General features: G+C 44.4%; 1 protein-coding gene and 1 pseudogene across 1 annotated transcript in view; both read left to right on the top strand.

Annotated features, from left to right (window-relative positions):
* IL17REL (interleukin 17 receptor E like) overlaps positions 1-18,973 on the top strand; it is a 687,219-nt gene that overhangs the window by 602,032 nt on the left and 66,214 nt on the right. Inside the window, exon 16 of the mRNA XM_086967317.1 lies at positions 6,192-6,311. Coding sequence (XP_086823443.1) covers positions 6,192-6,311 — 120 coding nt within the window. The remainder of the gene's footprint in view (positions 1-6,191; positions 6,312-18,973) is intronic.
* LOC147750684 (uncharacterized) lies at positions 15,217-17,604 on the top strand (annotated as a pseudogene).

Genomic DNA, 18,973 nt, shown 5'->3' on the forward strand with positions numbered 1-18,973 from the left:
GCACGCCACCCATCAGAATTAAGAATAACATGTCAGGAAGAGGATGAAGATGAGGTTATGCAGGTGCATTCCTATCAGGAAGATTTGTCTACAACTTTCTATAGACAATCATATAGAGCTCCACGTTCAGACGAGACGGGTCATCTCCCTCCTTCTTTGGTTCAGGACTTACAGGCCATGTTGGCGGACTATCGCCAGAGGTTCTCGCCTACACAGTCCACGCCAGTGGTGCCTTCGGTACCAGCAGACGTACCCAGGCCTCCAACACCGCAGGCTCCAGTGTCGCCAAGACACACTGTGAACCCCACATCTCAAGAATATCAGGATACTTTTTCTTCAGATGAAGATGGTAGAGAGGAAGGCGAGCTAACTAATGACAACACACCTGAACATCCATGGGATGAATACATAATCCCCATGCCTTCACCTCCCTTGCCAGAACCCTCGAATTCTCCACCGGAGGACCTTGGCGGCTTTCACAATATTATGCAAAGGGCTGCTACAAGATTTGAACTGCCTGTTACTATTGAGCAGTCGGACTGCTTTTTACACAACTTTAAAGAGGGGTATAGGAAGGTCACCAGGGCTATACCCATTACAGATTTCCTTTGGAAGGAGGGTCTTAAGATAATGAAGATGCCAGCTTCTATCCCTGCAGTCCTTCATCGTATTGAGAAAAAGTATAGAGCACCGGCAGAAACTCCATCTTGTCTGGTGGGCCATCCACGTCCAGACTCTGTAATATCTCAAGCTGCTCAACAGAGGTCCAAGAATCCATCCACTCCAATCTCAACACCACCGGACAAAGAGGGCAGGAGATTGGATCTTATAGGAAAAAAAGTTCTCCACCAATGCTGCGGCTTCCATTAAAGCAGCGAATTCCTTGGCAATCCTTGCCCGCTATGACCAACAGATGTGGTCGGATCTGTCGGAATTCATAGATCTGATACCGGAATATCGTCAGCAGGATCAACGTAAAATAGTGCTGGAAGGAGAAAGGGCGTCATCAGAAATAATAGACTGCACCCTAGACATCGCTAACACTAACTTTAGACAGTTATCAGGTGCTGCAGTCCTCAGAAGACAGGGCTGACTCAGAGCAACCTCCTTCATACCGGAAGTGCAAACAAAGATCCTAGATATGGCTTACGACGGGGATTCACTCTTCGGTAAGCACATAGATGACGCCCTACTTACCATCAAAACGGATACCGACACCGCAAAATCACTTGGTACCCTGCAATATAAGAGAGGCTCTTTTAGAGGGGCAAGGGATCGAGGTTTTTCATCTAGGGGAAATTACCACAACCAACAGAACAGGCAGTACCAGTCTCGGTACAAGCAGCCATATTACCAGTCTTCCTACAGGCAATCTACATCCAGCAATTTCTCTCGTCAGGGAGGACGACGAAGATCAAATAATCAGAGACAAGATTCCAGCAAACGTCAATGAGCAATGCCGGACGCAAGCCCAACATCCTCCTCTCCCTGTGGGCGCAAAGATCTCCGCCTTTTACCAGCAATGGCGGAACATTACATCGGATCAGTGGGTCCTCGGCCTAGTAGAAAAAGGACACACTCTGGAGTTCTTAAAGAAACCGCCTACAACCCCGCCCAAGGGTCCCCCTCCCCCTCGTCTTCACTTACTGTTCAAAGAAGCCATAAACATGTTACGCAAGAATGCGATAGAGAAGGTTCCCATCTCGCAAAAAGGAAAGGGATTTTACTCTCGCTTCTTTCTCATAAAGAAGAAGTCGGGAGAGTGGCGCACAATTTTGGATCTGCGCAAACTCAACAAGTTCTTGAGGAAACAAAGTTTTCGCTTGGTGATGTTGACAGATGTGCTCAATTGTCTCATCGAAGGAGATTATTTTGGCTACTCTGAACCTGGAAGACGCTTACTTCCATATCCTTATATACCCCAAACATCCCAAATACCTGCGATTCACAGTGGCTGGTGTCCACTTTCAATTCAAGGTGCTCCCATTCGGGCTGAAATCGGCACCAAGAATATTTACCAAATGTTTAGCCCCAGTTTCTGCAGCACTGAGGTCGCAGGGAATACAAGTCTCCCATACCTCGACGACTGGCTGCTCAAAGGACCATCAAAACAGGATACAAGACAAGCGGTCAAAAGCTCCCTCCGTCTATTCTCAAACCTAGGGCTCACCCTCAATACAAAGAAATCTCAACTGCAACCTCTTCAGGTGTTAACCTTTCTGGGAGCTTCACTGGACACCCAACAGTGCAAGGCGTTCTTGTCTCAGGAACGGCAAAACAAACTTCAAAAACTGGCAAAACTAATCTTAACAAAAAAGTCACTTTTTGTCTGCTTCTCTTCTGGGGATGTGCTCGTCAGCGATCAGTCTAGTCCCATTGGCGAGACTCAGGATGAGGCCGCTGCAAAAAGAATTGCACCGACAATGGCGACAAATAGGAGGTTCTTTCGAAGATCGCATAAAAGGGACGTCCACAATGAGACAAGCTCTTCTATGGTGGTCAAAAGAAAGCAATCTGTCACCGGGCCTCACATTTCTCCAAACCATTCCGGAGTTTATCCTGACCATGGACGCTTCTATGGAAGGTTGGAGAAGCCATCTCCAGGACCTTCAGATTCAAGGGCGATGGTCTCACCAATATCGGCAGAAGCATATCAACAGTTTGGAGTTAAGAGCCATTTTCCTGTCTCTGCAGGCGTTCCTACCGAGAATTGCAAATTCCTCAGTGCTGGTGCGTACGGACAATACCACCAGCATGTTTTACATCAGCAAACAAGGGGGAACGAGATCTCTCTCCCTCTTGCAGGAAGCTCAAGAGATGTGGGAGTGGGTTATACAACACAGCATAACCCTCAGAGCGGAGCATGTGAGGGGTGTTCAAAACTCTCTAGCCGACAACCTCAGCAGATCTCTCACAGGTTGCCACGAATTGGAACTAGAGCAGGATCAGGTGACCAGGATCTTTTGGATATGGGTCACACCAACTCTGGATCTGTTTGCGAGGCGACAGAACAGCAAATGCCAGTACTACGCTAGCAGGTTTCCTCAACGGGGGTCAAGAGGAAATGCCCTGTCGATGAGATGGTCCAGAATCTATGCATACGCCTTTCCCCCGATTCCTTTAATACAGAGGAACTGCAAAAGATGAAGAGGGAACATTGCACTCTTCTCCTCATTGCTCCTGGCTTGCCGAGACAGTACTGGTTCCACGAACTGCTCCTGCTATCTCAACAGCCTCCAATTCGCCTCAAACCGACGATTTCAATGTTGACAAGGGAAGGAGGTCAGATTCTACACCCAGATCCTCAATCGCTTCACTTGCACACCTGGCTCCTGACTTCTTAGAGTTTAAGGATCTCAAAATTTCCTCAGACTGCAGAGAGATTCTATCTCAAGCCAGTGCTCAGAGTACCATCAGAACGTACAGTTTAAAATGGAGACGATTCTGTAGTTGGCGTGAAGCAAATAATATTCATCCGCTCCAGGCACCACCTGAGGATATACTTCCTTACTTGTTGTCGTTAGCCAAAGCAGGTCTGTCGTTCTCTTCTATAAAAGTACATTTGGCCGCTATCTCCAGATTCAGAAAGAGTTCAAACAAGCCATCACTATGCTCTTCCTCATTGATAAAGCAATTTCTCAAAGGATTATTTTGAGCTTTTCCTCCAATTCGACCTCCACCTCCTGAATGGAATCTCAATATCGTCTTGTCCCAATTAATGAGGCGGCCCTTCGAGCCTATTCACAGTGCTGAACTAAAGTTTCCAACATGGAAAGTCGCTTTTTTACTAGCTCTCACTTCAGCCTGGAGAGTTAACGAGATACAAGCTTTCACGATTGCAGAACCTATACGCAGGAACCACCGCCAAACTTCAGAAACGACTACAACGCATACAGAACGCCTCCGCACGACTCATCCTCGACATCCCTCGCCACAGCCACATATCAGCCCACCTGAGAAACCTGCACTGGCTCCCCGTCAACAAGAGGATCACATTCAGGCTCCTCACCCACGCACACAAAGCACTCCACGACATGGGCCTGAATACCTCAACAGCCGCCTCTCGTTCTACACTCCCACCGCCAGCTCCGCTCCGCCAGCCTTGCCCTCGCCACCATCCCACGGATTCGCAGAACCACCACCAGAGGAAGGTCGTTCTCCTACCTGGCGGCCACATCATGGCACTCTCTCCCCACACACCTACGAACGACCCAGGACCACCTCTCCTTCAGGAAACACCTCAAGACCTGGCTTTTCGAGCAGTAGTAGCACCCCCACCCCCCCTCCTTCCAGCGCCTTGAAACCCTCACGGGTGAGTAGCGCGCTCTATAAATGGTTTGATTGATTGATTGATTGAACCTTTCCTACATTTCTCTAAGGACTATGTAACCCTGAGAACCAATCTGAAGTTCATCCCTAAGGTACCATCTCAATTTCATATAAACCAGCTGGTAAAGTTAAAGACTTTTTTTCCGGACCCTGTCACACCGGCAGAAAAGGCCCTGCACTCTCTTGATGTGAAATGATGTCTAAAGTTCTATCTTGAAAAGACTAAGGACATAAGAAAATTCTAACCAGCTATTTATTGCTTATGGACAGGTCACGCTAGGACAAGTCGTGACGAAAGCAACTATAGTTAGATGGTTATCCTCAGTTATACAATTCTGTCACGAAAAGGCTAACAGACCTTTAGTCAGAAAGGTTAAAGCACATTCCACCAGAATGATGTCGGCGTCGACAGCCTTATTTGCTGGAGTCACACTGGAGAACATTTGCCGAGCTGCTACATGGAAGAGTGTCCATACTTTTACAAAGCATTACTGCTTGCAGTCAGCATCACAGGATGATACAGCAGTTGGAGAAGCGGTGCTGCAGCATCTTCTTCATTAAGGTTAGACTTTTAAAAGGTCTCTCACATTATATTGCTGTCATAAGACTATGTATGATATACTGTAAGGTTTTGATTGTCAAACGCTGTCTTTACTATGAACTATATTATCTGTATATATTTATTCCTTTCTGAAGGTTTTCTGCATATATGTATATTTACATTTTAGTGCTCTATGACCTTCCGGTTGTGTGGGGGATATGTAGAATTACGCTTTGTCTCCCACCTTCGCAAACAACAGATATGGTTTTACTGCTTGCTATTCTGATTCAGATTCAGATATGAAAGATACCCCAATACTGGATAAGAAAACAAGTTACTTACCTGTAACTACAGTTATCCAGTATTGGTATCTTTCATAGATTCACATGCACCCACCCTCCTCCCCGGCAAGGCAGTTCTTTATTAGGGATACATACTTCTCACTTGTGCTGGGAAAATCTGAGGAGAACTGCCTCTGCTGGGAAGGTTCTAGAGGGTGCTGACAGCTGATTGGTTGGAACTTCTTTTTCAGTTCTTTTTATATAATGAGGTAGATAGGCTGCTAAGTTTTGGACCTTGTTGGGCCTATAGTCTTTCAGCCTACTACAAATAATTTTCTAAGGCACTGCTATTGTATATTTTATTACCGTGGGACTCCCGCCTCAGCAACGGGGAATGAATCAGGCATGTGAATCTATGAAAGATACCAATACTGGATAACTGTAGTTACAGGTAAGTAACTTGTTTTCTTGTCAAACAAATGGTACTCCACTACATCAGCACCTTTGAGGATTTTCAAATCATGTATTCAAGAATTATGATTCTTACCAATTAGCCAGGAAACTGGAGGCTGAAATACCTGGCCTAGAGTTACAGATTCCAGCTGTTATCTCACCCCAGTTACCAGTCCTTAGGAGTTACTTGGCCTATAAGTGAGAAGAATATGTGAGGTCCAGACCTACTGGGTCCAATACCATAAGTGGTTCCCTAAATCCTTTTGTTTTCAGACCCCACAACACTTAGAAACGTGTGGTGTTATCTCCTGTGGCTCTACGATGTTTCATGACTCAGACGGGACACCTCCAACAGTAAAAAGGTGATAGATGACATGACAATTCTTGGTATGATTGTGGCATAGTTAACCAGTTTTGCTGATATATCATGCTCTGCATCATGGCTGAGTGTTGTACTTACATTTGATACATTTGATGCTGCTGCCATATATTCAGGCACTGCTACATCTTATAACCTGTTCACAATGTAGAAATTAACTTCTCTGGAAAGTGTGGTATAAAATGTGTTACAAATCTTCTTCTTTTAGCTCATCTGTCCATGGAGCACACGGATGGTGGTGAAAATTATTTGCTGGATATAACAATTGCTGTGATCTCACTGATATTGGTGACATTTGTGGGCATGGCTGGATATATCACGTTAGAAGGTACAGAACCAATACTAATGTTTGCAAAACCTTTGCATATTCTAATGTGACATTCATTGAGAACACAGAAGAACAGTAAAAGGGAAATATTTATGCTTAAAAGAATTAGAAGAACACAAAAGTCACACATAATCTTAAGAGAATTTGAAGAACACAAATATCAGAAAGAAGAGACTTAAGAGTATTCGTTTGCATCCTGAAGTAAGTGGTCGCAAATTCGTTACTAATTTGTGGGGAATCAGTTCCCAACATACTAAATAGGAGAAGGGTGGCAACAGAACTTGACTTATGAAACTTCACTAAGCAGCTAACAATCTGCGACCTTCTGCAATTGGCCACAATCACCTGTATTGTAGCCTGCCAGGGTCATAAATAATTGTGTTGAAGTAAGGAATCTTTATTTTTAATGTAGCTCTTGTTCCTTAATGGAAACGTGCATGAGTTTAAAGAAAAAGGTTTTATTTTATCAAAAAAGTTAATTGACAGTTTGCAGTTGGCTACGGAACCACCGCTGACTCTTCCTGAAAAGTTTTTCAAGATTCACGAAACAGATCAAAGGAGACCCTTTTCACGTTGTGAATCAGATACCACCGCCTGTGAGGTGTCAGAATCTGACCAATATTTTGCAGCCACATTTCTAGCTACACGACATTGATATATATCCCTCTCATACTCATAAATATAAGGGGGATGCCCCTTTCATGCCTCTACTTATTTGCGAATTGGACAAGGTCAAAAAAGCCCTTTTACAAGTCAGAAAGATTTTTCTGACTCATAAAAGAGATTTGCACACCGGAAAGGAGAAGTCCTTTTTCAGCCACAAATCCAATGATTTTGAGAATTGCAGGGTTGATCTTTAAAGCGCTTTGTATATGAGACCCATATTTTCTTACAAATGACTGAGAAATTATTTAATAAATTAGCAATTCTAGTGGAGGTGTTTGAAATTCCAGATTTGTAATTTGAATTGTGGCAATGATCATCCTATGAGGCTTACTATCGTATCCTCTGTGTATCCCTCTGGTAGGACTTTTCTGTGAGATGTGCTGGTTTTCCCTCATGTGGAAGGGACACTGAAAGCAAATTACCTTGGAGTGTAAAACATTTTGATATTAATTCAAATCCCTTTAAATATATGAAACTTCAATAAGTGTTGAAACTATGTTTAAAAGGTTAAATACGTCATGCTTTAGTTTTTTTGTAAAATGACCACATTTTTGAAATTTTATACCGATGTTTTAGGCATTTTACAAGAGTTGAGATTGTTTATAGAACAGCTGTTAATTATTGCCTTTAACTTTATATCACACAAGTACACCTTATCAGATATACTTTATTTCGGCCACAGGCCATAAAAGTTACACACAAAACAGAAATTACAATAAATCTTGTCATTTACTGTACAACACATTGGGGCATATTATCAAGACAGGCAATAACATTATCACAGCTTTAGCAGCAGAAAACTGCAGCTAAAACGGCGATAATGGGCTTGATAATATGCTCTATGGAATTCCAAATGAAGCCCATGTTAGATGTCCTTCACATCTAACATGGGCTTCAATTGGAATTCCATAGAGCATATTATCAAGCCCATTATCGCCGTTTTAGCTGAAGTTTTTTGCCGCTAAAGCGGCGATAATTTTATCGCCTGTCTTGATAATATGCCCCATTATTCTTGCTAGTCTTTTTACACAGTAATTTTACACATGGGGACTCTCTTGCAACATAATGGCTCAAAGTTAAGAACAGAAAAAAAACACAACAATAGACAACAATCTATTACGGTTCACCATTATCTATGGAAGAATGTATAGGCCTAGATTTCCCTAAACAGTAGTCAAAAGTTGAAAATAGAAGGATACAAACTCATGATACCTGTTCCAGCAAAATCAGTGTTTTACCAATGCTAAGGTGCTGGGGATTAAAGTGCCTTAAAGTTGCTTCAACTTTTCCCAGCTGCTATAGTCAATAAGATGGAAAACAGTTCAGAGTACACTACTAGAACAATGGCAGTAGACATACAAAGTGTGTTAGAGCAGTTGCAGGATAACTAGGATAATAGGTTTTATCAAAATATTCCTACTTCCAGAGGACTCTAAAAGGTGTGAAGACATAAATTAAAACAATGTAGCTGAAAAGATTTGCTAACTTTAACATCTCAAACAACCATTTTTGATCTAATTCTAATGGCCAAAGGAGGAACCTTGAGGTGGTGAATAAAATGTGCTCCTCCGTGTCACATCTAAGGCTATTCCCATGACTTTGCAAACTGGAGCAAACTACCTTTTTCGTGGTAGAACGCAGCCTTGGTAGAAGAAAAGCAAGTGTTCTACATACTCTGGGGAATACAGGCAAAATAGAGTAGTTGAAAGTTGAAGTAATTGACTTGTCCCATTTGCCTGTGAAAGCCCTCAGAGGCAGACCACCAATTCTACATTCAACATACAGGCTTTCAGCCTGCCTAGGCGGATCCTGTTCAGATAATTCTCAAAAGAGGTAATATATTTGATTTGAAGGAAGTTATTGGGCATTTCTTCCCCCATTTTAGGCACTCTACATTCTAGTCAATGTGAATTCCTAAAATAGTTTCTTCAGCTTAACAGCAATGTGTATACTCATCTGTGCAGGGGAGTACCCTCCTTCCTCCATTTTAGTAACTTCGCACAGAAGTTGTATCTTTTTGAACCATGGAATTCATACACTTTTATCTAAAAATATGATTTCTGCTAGAGCATCTCTCTACACTACCAGTTCTGGTACTGTCCAGATACGTACCCAGTGCATCAGAAATTTCAAGAAGGCCACAGAGTCTACCTTATCTATTGCTAGGTCAAAGCATAAGATATCAGGAGTGTGTTCGTTTGCAAACATAGCAGTGATCTAATGGATTTATTTTCAGCTAGGACTAGAGTAGACAAGTCGGCACAGCCTCAGATCTTTGCTCCATAGGTGGTCCCTGCTACAGGAGTGGCCCTACAGACTTCAAGGGCTGGGAAGACTGCACCCCTAGTTATAACCTGGTGTTTCCTTACCACGGCAGCTGCCCTTTTGTTTGATGTGACCCTGCTTTTTTCAATCTGGGGGCCCAAGGCAAGTTGTCCGCCACACTGACACCCAAATAATCAAAATATTTCAATTGTTCCAAGGTCACCTTCTGCAACAAAATTATACCTCTAAAAGAATGGTGGGGGCTCAGTACCATGAATTTGGATTTTTTGTAGAGTTTATTTCTTGGCCCCTAGCCATACAAAAGGAAGAAAAGTGATTCAACAAGGACTGAAGACACATCAGAGTTCTAGATAGAAGGAGCGTGTCATCTGCAACATGAGAATTGGAGTAGTGATATTTGCAGATGTTGGTGCATCATGTTTACAATCTTCCAGCCATGCCACTATGCTGTTAATATATAGGCTGAACAGAGTTGGCCCAACCACACATCCTTGTCTCATGCCACCGTTGATTGGTATCCTAAGCTTAAGGCCACCCTCTGTGTTCCACCTGACCTGTGAGAGGTCCCTGAATACAAAAACCTCAGAATTCTTAATAAATCTACTGGGATACCATAATTTTCCAGGACTTTCAAAAGGCTGTCCCTGGAGACCAGGTCAAAGTCGGCTCTCAGATTCACGAAGGTCACATCTAAATTGTCCGACTTCAAGAAGATGTATTTCCAACACATCGTTTTGATTCAGAACACGTGGGCCACATTTCAAATTCTACACCTAAATCCGGCCTGACTGTCTGTTAAGATATTATCTTCAGTTATCCATAGGGGGTGTCTGGAAAATACATATCTACAGAAAATCTTCTAGCTGTTGTCCATCAAGCTGATCTTTTTGTAGTTGGAGGGTACATCCTGCCTTTCTTTCTTATAGATGGAAATGTTAATGGCACCACGCCAGGATGGGAGGATATCCTCTCTTCTCATAATGGAGTTGCTCAGGGTGTTTAAATATGGAAGCTAGATTTCAGGTTGAGATATAAACAGATCACCTTTTGGTGAAGGGCTTATTCTGTTTATGCTGTCCCAAATTCTACAAAGGTCTGACCCCAGCCTCATCGTCAAATTATGCACAAGGATTTGTGGAGACACCAATACAGGGGTAAAATTCATCAGGCCACTTACTGTATAATTTGGAGAAATGGGTGACCCATGCATTTGGCTGTACCCCTGCTTTCAGGTATTTATCTATGAGACTATTACCATCAGCTATTTGCCTCCAAAAGGCCTTCATATTCCTAGTGGATAATGATTCTGTAAAGCCATCCCTTTGAGCTACCTACCAGCGATGTTTGTAATTTACCATTATTGCCCTATACACCCTTCTTGGCTGAATGGTTTCTCTGTGTTCACCTTTTTTAATTGCTCCGAGGACAGCTGTTTTGACAGATCTACATTTACCCATATAGCACCCATGGTCACTTTCCTGTGGTTGACCCCTCTGCCCCTCCTTTTTAAAGTTTGTTTTTCAGTTGTTTCATCATTTCAAAATGAAGACCTACAAAATCAAGCAATCTTTTATCGATTAATTAATATAGGCCCAATGTTTCCACATATAGAAGGTACATTTGGCACACTATTACAGTGTTTTCTGAGATTGAGGCCCTTCTTCTATTTCTGTATGTAACAACCATACCAAGTGAGGTGTTACACAGCAGATATGGGTTTATGTAAAGTCTTGTTTGAATTTGAGCACTAAATGTATCGTGATCGCTATTGATTCTAGGGACCACCCCCATATCAATCATAGAAGGCCATAACTTGGTGTCTAAAAAGATATAGTCAATGGTCCTTATATACAGGCATCTTTTAAAGGTTGGACAGCGAAGGAAATCAGTGGGAGTTCACCAATTCAATGGGCTCAACCCATGTGTGACCATTAGATTGGTAATCTGTTCCACAAATTTAGGTTGTCTTTGGATTATGTCCACAGCAGCAGAAGTCTCAGCCCGGAGGCCATAAGCTTTTGCCGTCGTGGCTGAAGATAGAGTTCCTGCCCACACTTGTGTGTTACAGTCACCTGTGATTATTTTAGGCCAATCATAGTGCAACTAGTCGATCAAGTCAGAGAGTTGGTCAGCAGTAATGGTAAATAGACAGAGAGTGAACGTATATAGATGATTACGTGCCTAACATGAGAAGGAGAGTTTATAGAAATAATTATTCCCAAGTGTCTCTGCTGTCAATCAAAATTATTTTAATTTTTATGGATAGGTCCATCCTTATCCAGATCAGCATCCTCAAGAGGCTCTGCACCTACGGATGGTATAGCACTAGATGAAAAGGAGATGCATACTGATCTAAATACTAACTGTATTGCCCATGTCTGCTGGAGTAGTATGATGTGATGCTGGTCTATAAACGAACCCCATTCTGGGTCAGTTAGCTTCGTTCTGATCCCTGCTACATTTCAGGATAGGAGTTTTATGATGTTGGTTGGACAGGGGTTCCACCCACTGACATGACAAGTTTATTGTGTTTCTTATTTTTTTCTGTCTCAGAAAGTTGTGGGCCAGATAAAAGTGAATTCACCATTCCCCCTTTTTCATAGACTTTGTCCCTTAGTGCGCTTGTGAGTGGAATGGCGGCTGCAGGGTTTATTTGCTGTACAGTTGGTATACCACCCTTTATCCGTCTTTTGGATAGTCAATCAAACTCTGAGAGTCTTGCTGAGGGTGCAGTTAGATCCAAAGCAGGCTGTGATCTAGTAATATCGATAGTTAAATTATTGATGTTAATAATATCGATATTTATATGAGTGTTATGTATTTTAGTATGTATTTAATATGCGTTCTATATTTTTTGTTAAGTATTGTACTGTTTTTTAAAATATATGTATACATTTTTTGGAAATTAGTAATTTTTTTAAAAGGACATTTTGCATTTAGTACCGTAGTGGGTTGTTTATAGGGGAATAGGGTGGGAAATAATTTAATTATAGTAAATGAAATAATAATTTCTAGAAATTATTAATTTAATTACATTTTGTGTTTCATTTCTGTAGTGGGTTGTGGGTTGATAGGGGATTAGGGTGGGAAGTAATTTAATTTTAATTAAGTAATTATTGATTTTTAATTATTGTTATTAATAATTAATGTATTGTTAATTAATTGTTAATTGATAGTTATTATTAATTGATATTTATTTTACTTGTATTAATTTATTTTTGGAGTGGGTTGTGTGTTTTTAGGGGAATAGGGTTGTAAGTAAATTATTTGTAATTAAGAAAAATTGAGTATCGATAATTACTTTTGTTGTTAATTAATTAATAATTGGTTATTAATTGTTATTAAATATTATTGAGTGGAATCGATATTTTTTGTTACTTAATTATTAATGTGTTATTAATTTGTTATTAAATATTATTTATTGGTATTGATAATTGTTATGTTTGTGAATGAATTATTAATTGGCTATTAATTTTTATCACATATTATTTATTGTTATTGCCAAAACAATTTTTATAATTTCATTATTAATTGCAAATTAATTTGTATTCATTGATTAATTGAAAATTAATTTAATTGTGTGAAATTTTATGTGGAGTGTGTTGTGTGTTTATTGGGGAATAGGGTAGAAAGTATTTAATAATATTAAAGTAATTATTATTTTTTAGATATTTGTAGTTTTTTTCTTCAAAATTTAGACTATAAATCATTATTTAATTACAATAGTTATTTCATTTATAAGTATTTTATTTTTAACATCTACGTGGTCCAACGCTTTACCTACTGTTGCACTCACTGGAGTGGGAATAGTAATTTGTACCCCTACCCTATCCAGCGCTTTCCCTACTGTTGCACTCTCTGGAGTGGGAATATACATTTTTACCCGTATTATATCCAACGCTTTCCCTACTGTTTCACTCGCTGGAGTGGGAATAGTAATTTTTACCTCTTTGCTATCCAGCGCTTTCCCTACTGTTGCACTCACTGGAGTGGGTATAGTAATTTTACCCCTACGCTATCCAGCGCTTTCCATACTGTTGCACTCTCTGGAGTGGGAATAGTAATTTTTACCCCTACGCTATCCAGCTCTTTCCCTACTGTTGCACACTGGAGTGGGAATAGTATTTTGTACCCCAGCGCTTTTCCTACCGTTGCACTCACTGGAGTGAGAATAGTAATTTTTACCCCTACGCTATCCAGCGCTTTCGCTACTGTTGCACACTGGAGTGGGAATAGTAATTTCTACCCCAGCGCTTTCCCTACTGTTGCACTCACTGGAGCGGGAATAGTAATTTTTACCCCTACGCTATCCAGCGCTTTCGCTACTGTTGCACTCACTGGAGTGGGAATAGTAATTTTTACCCCTATGCTATCCAGCGCTTTCCCTTCTGTTGCACTCTCTGGAGTGGGAATAGTAATTTTCACCCCTATGCTATCCAGCGCTTTCCCAACTGTTGCACTCTCTGGAGTGGGAATAGTAATTTTTACCCCTACGCTACCCAGGGCTTACTCTACTGTTGCACTCTCTGGAGTGTAAGTAGTAATGTTTACCCCTACGCTATCCAGAGCTTTTCTTACTGTTGCACTCACTGGAGTGGGAATAGTAACATTTAGCCCTACGCTTTCCAGCTCTTTCCCTACTGTTGCACTCTCTGGAGTGGGAATAGTAATTTTTACCCCTACGCTATCCAACGCTTTCCCTAATGTTGCACTGTGTGGAGTAAATATATACATTAATTCATATGTATATGTTTAATTTATTTTAACATTTGGGGGTCGATTCCGGATCGGTAAAAACCGCTCCAAATAGCCGTTCGGAGCATTTTTCCTGTACGATTCGTACCAGCAGCTGGACTCCGTACGACTCGTACAGAGGCCGTACAACTCTAATCTCCGTACGATTCTCACTTGGAACCCACTGTACGCGACATATGTACGGTTCGCGGCTGGTTTATATGACCCAGCAAGTACGAAAAGTGTCGGGTACGCACCGTACGACCCTTTTTCTACGGGAGCTGAAAACAGCCGTAAAAGCAGAGTTCGCGCTGAAACAGGTACGGAAAGGCCCCCCCCTGGGTACGGTGCATACCCCCCATGATTGCAGGGGTACGGTGCATACCCCTGCGATCATGAGGGGTACGCACCATACACCGAGCGTACATGGAGTACGCACCGTACCCCATGTACGCTGGGTGTACAGTGCGTGCCCCATGTACGCTGGGTGTACGGTGCGTACCCCCATGATCTCAGGGGTACGGTGCGTACCCCTGCGATCATGGGGTGTACGCACCGTACGGTGTGTATGTGATTGTGCCCTTTTCCGTACGAATCGCCCTTACTTGACGTGGACCGTACGAATCGCGTCCTGATTCCCCGGTCTGTATCGTACTCGTTTGGTCGTACGGCATGTGTATGAGTCGTACAGAGAAGGCTCCGAATGCAAATCGTACGGACGGTTATTTCACCGGATCGGAATCGGCCCCTAAATGTACTAGTTACTATTTTTAAATATATTTTAATATTTTTAACTATATATTTTTTAATTATATGTATTATTTACTTAATTCTACATTATTATTAAAACATTTAAAAACAATATTTTTAGCTTCGATATTTTTTACAACTATATCTTTTTTTTTTTTGTACTTGTGATATTTTTGACTTCTATATTTTTGTGTCGATATTTTTGCAGGTCGATTTCCTGTCTGTTGCTATTCTGTCACTCATTCGCCTACATCTATGCTCCAATGCTATAATCAGCTAAATCAATGCAAACAAAGAGGTCCATTAGGATGGCGGACGGATGCATGACCGCAGTGCTGGAGGCGGCGGAAAATGCACCTCACCGCTTGCCAGCAGCGGGCCTCCCATCACCATATTAAGAAGGCGAACTGGGCACATTTATCATCCGCCGCGGAAAAACATGAACCGCTGCGGGAACACACTAGACACCATGGCGGACGGAGCCAATCCAGCCTCACCTCCGTGCGGAATGATGTCCCGACCGTCCGCTATATTACGTAGTCGGAAACAAACCAGAACACTGCAGGGGAAAAACCACCATCCCATAGACGGCGGAAGCACCACAACCGAGAGGTAAAGCAGTGCCTCGAGACCCACCGCACGGACCCGTCCGCCTTAGACCCAGCCCTACACGCCTTTCCGGCCCTGTTCGTACTTCACTTCCAGCAAGTCATGCACCGTCATTGCCGCCGCAGATACGCAAGCATGCAATACACACATACCACGCCACAGCATGCATGAACACTGTTACCTGTTCACACCAGCAGTGTAGGATTATCAACGAGGGCACTAGGGCACTGCCCGAGGGGCCGGTGTCCAGTCCCAGCTGAGGGCTGCAGTTGTGGGCAGCCATGGTGGACCGATCTGGGCGGTCCCTGCATATGTAAATGACCGCCAGCGGCCGCCTGAGAGGCCTTCCTGTAAATAAATGTGCGTTCATTGCCACCCTCCCATCAATGGCAGAGGTGTCACTCCCTTACTCTTGCTGGGCCGGACCAGTAATCTATTTATACTGAGCGGTGCAGGGGGCATAATCAAAACTCGCCTCACTAGTTGTCAGGTGCGTCACCGTTGTGAACTAATCCGTGGTAGACAGGACATGTTGTAAACACAAGAAATCCACAACAAGCAGGGACACTGACAAAGTACACAACATGAGTAACTGCCTTTATTAAACATCACAAAGATAGCACTCTGATGTACCCATGAGCCAGCCCAGTGGCCAGTACACATTGCAGAGCATGTCCATGAGAAGCTGCACAACCAACGGGCAAGGAGCTGCACAGTTCCAGGCAGGGCAATGAGCGAGTGTAGAGCATGTCCATGAGAAGCTGCACAACCAAGGGGCAACAAGCAACACAGTTTCCAGGCAGGGCAATGAGCAAGTGCTGAGCATGTCCATGAGAAGCTGCACAACCAAGGGGTAAGAAGCAGCACAGTTCCAACTAGGGCAAAGAGCGAGTGCAGAGCATATCCATGAGAAGCTGCACAACCAAGGGGGAAGAAGCAGCACAGTTCCAGGCAGGGCAATGAGCGAATGCAGAATATGTCCATGAGAAGCTGCACAGCCAAGGGGCAACAAGCAGCACAGTTCCAGGCAGGGCAATGAGCAAGTGCAGAGCATGTCCATGAGAAGCTGCACAACCAAGGGGCACCAAGCAGCACAGTTACCATAGAGCCTGTGGCCAGAACAGAGCAGGTCCATCTGAGGCAGCACAAGTGACGGGCACAGTACATCACATTACTAACAGGGCCAGTGGCCACAACAGAGCAGGTCAATCTGAGGCAGCACAAGTGAGGGGCACAGTGCATCAACAGTCCATGGAACAGAACAGAGCAGGTACATCTGAGGCAGCACAAGTGAGGGGCACAGCACATCACATTACTAACAGGGCCAGTGGCCACAACAGAGCAGGTTCATCTGAGGCAGCACAAGTGAGGGGCACAGGGCATCAACAGGCCAGGGTACAGAACAGAGCAGGTACATCTGAGGCAGCACAAGTGAGGGACACAGGGCATCAACAGGCCAGTGGCCAGAACATAGCAGGTACATCTGAGGCAGCACAAGTGAGGGGCACAGTACATCTACAGGCCAGTGGCCAGAACAGAGCAGGTACATCTGAGGCAGCACAAGTGAGTGGCACAGGGCATCAACAGGCCAGGGTACAGAACAGAGCAGGTACATCTGAGGCAGCACAAGTGAGGGGCACAGGGCATCAACAGTCCATGGAACTGAACAGAGCAGGTACATCTGAGGCAGCACAAGTGAGGGGCACAGGGCATCAATAGTCCATGGTACAGAACAGAGCAGATCCATCTGAGGCAGCAAAAGTGAGGGGCACAGGGCATCAACAGTCCATGGAACTGAACAGAGCAGGTACATCTGAGGCAGCACAAGTGGGGGGCACAGGGCATCAACAGTCACTGGTACAGAACAGAGCAGGTACATCTGAGGCAGCACAGATGAGGGACACGGGGCATCAACAGGCCAGTGGCCAGAACATGGCAGGTACATCTGAGGCAGCACAAGTGAGGGACACAGGGCATCAACAGGCCAGTGGCCAGAACAAAGCAGGTACATCTGAGGCAGCACACATGAGGGACACAGGGCATCAACAGGCCAGTGGCCAGAACAGAGCAGGTACATCTGAGGCAGCACAAGTGAGGGGCACAGGGCATCAATTGGCCAGGGTACAGAACAGAGCAGGTACATCTGAGGCAGCACAAGGATGTGTGTCATACGGACAGTCCCATGGACAAGAATATTGCAAGTGTGGTTACAATGAACAGTCCAGACATCAAGTACAATGAGATTTGAGTGATGGGAACTGCACCTCACAGCACAGAATCAGGTGGACTGTGAGACCTTGTACCTTCGGACACAGTGGCAGGACCTGATACAGGAGTGTGAGAAACAGCCACAGCTCTAGTGACTGACACATGAGCCACAGGCCCTGACACACTGCTGGGACCTGATACAGGAGTGTGAGAAACAGCCACAGCTCTAGTGACTGACACATGAGCGACAGACCCTGACACACTGCCAGGACCTGATACAGGAGTGTGAGAGACAGCCACAGCTCTAGTGACTGACACATGAGCGACAGACCCTGACACACTGCCAGGACCTTTCCCTGGACACTGACCAACAAATACCATGGCAGCATTTGAGACATGAGATTGGCGGACACCCACAGTGGCAGTACCTGAAACAGGATAGGGCACAACTGACACAGTGCTACAACATGAGACATGACAGCGAACAACAGACACAGTGCCACTATCTGACACATGACAGTGAACTGCAGCTGACCCACTAGGACCACTGAAATGATGAGCTACAGGGCTATATTGGCCAGGAGGCAGGGTGGCTCTGGGAGCTGGGGACAGCTCTACTTTTGCAACATTGGGGTGCTCAGGTGTTACCGGTGTGTGTTTTCGTTTCTTGGGGATTCGGAAGGGCATCCTGGACATGACTGGACTGGTAAGTGGTGCAGCCTCATCTGAAACATCACCCATCAAGGTTGGATCATGTGCATGTGTGGGTCTGCTCTCTGGGGACGTGCTGGAACGTGCTTGACGCTTGCTCTGGCCCTGCTTCTGCCCTCTGCATCATGTGCAATGGGGGATGCAACAACAGTATACTCCTTCCTCTGCTTCACTGGTGTGTGGATGGGAGTAGAGGTATGGGGCCTCCACCTCTGACACATGTGGTTTACGTTCCTTCACCAACACCAGCTTCAGGGGACGCATGGGTGATGGATGTCTGTCCTTGATGGATGTCCTGTCTATGTGAGACGCCTTGGCCCTGGGAGGTGACTGCTCCCTGGGAGTAGCCTTGGCCGTGGGAGACGCCTTGGCCTTAGGAGGTGTCCTGCCTTTGGAATGTCCCTTATCCGTGGGCGGGGCTCTGTCCTTTGTAGGGGCCTGGTCCCTGGGAGGTACCCTGTCCTTGGGAGGTGCCCTAGCCTTTGTAGTGGCCTGCTCCTTGGGAGGTGCCTTATCCGTGGGCGGTACTCTGTCCTTTGTAGGGGCCTGGTCCTTGTGAGGTGCTCTGTCCTTTGTAGGGGCCTGGTCCTTGTGAGGTGCTCTGGCCTTTGTAGGGGCCTGGTCCTTGGGAGATGCCCTGTCCTTGTGAGGTGCCCTGGCCTTTGTAGGGGCCTGGTCCTTGGGAGGTGCCTGCTCCT

The sequence above is a fragment of the Lissotriton vulgaris genome, chromosome 1_1 (assembly GCF_964263255.1).
Source record: "Lissotriton vulgaris chromosome 1_1, aLisVul1.2, whole genome shotgun sequence".
NCBI classification, from domain to species: domain Eukaryota; kingdom Metazoa; phylum Chordata; class Amphibia; order Caudata; family Salamandridae; genus Lissotriton; species Lissotriton vulgaris.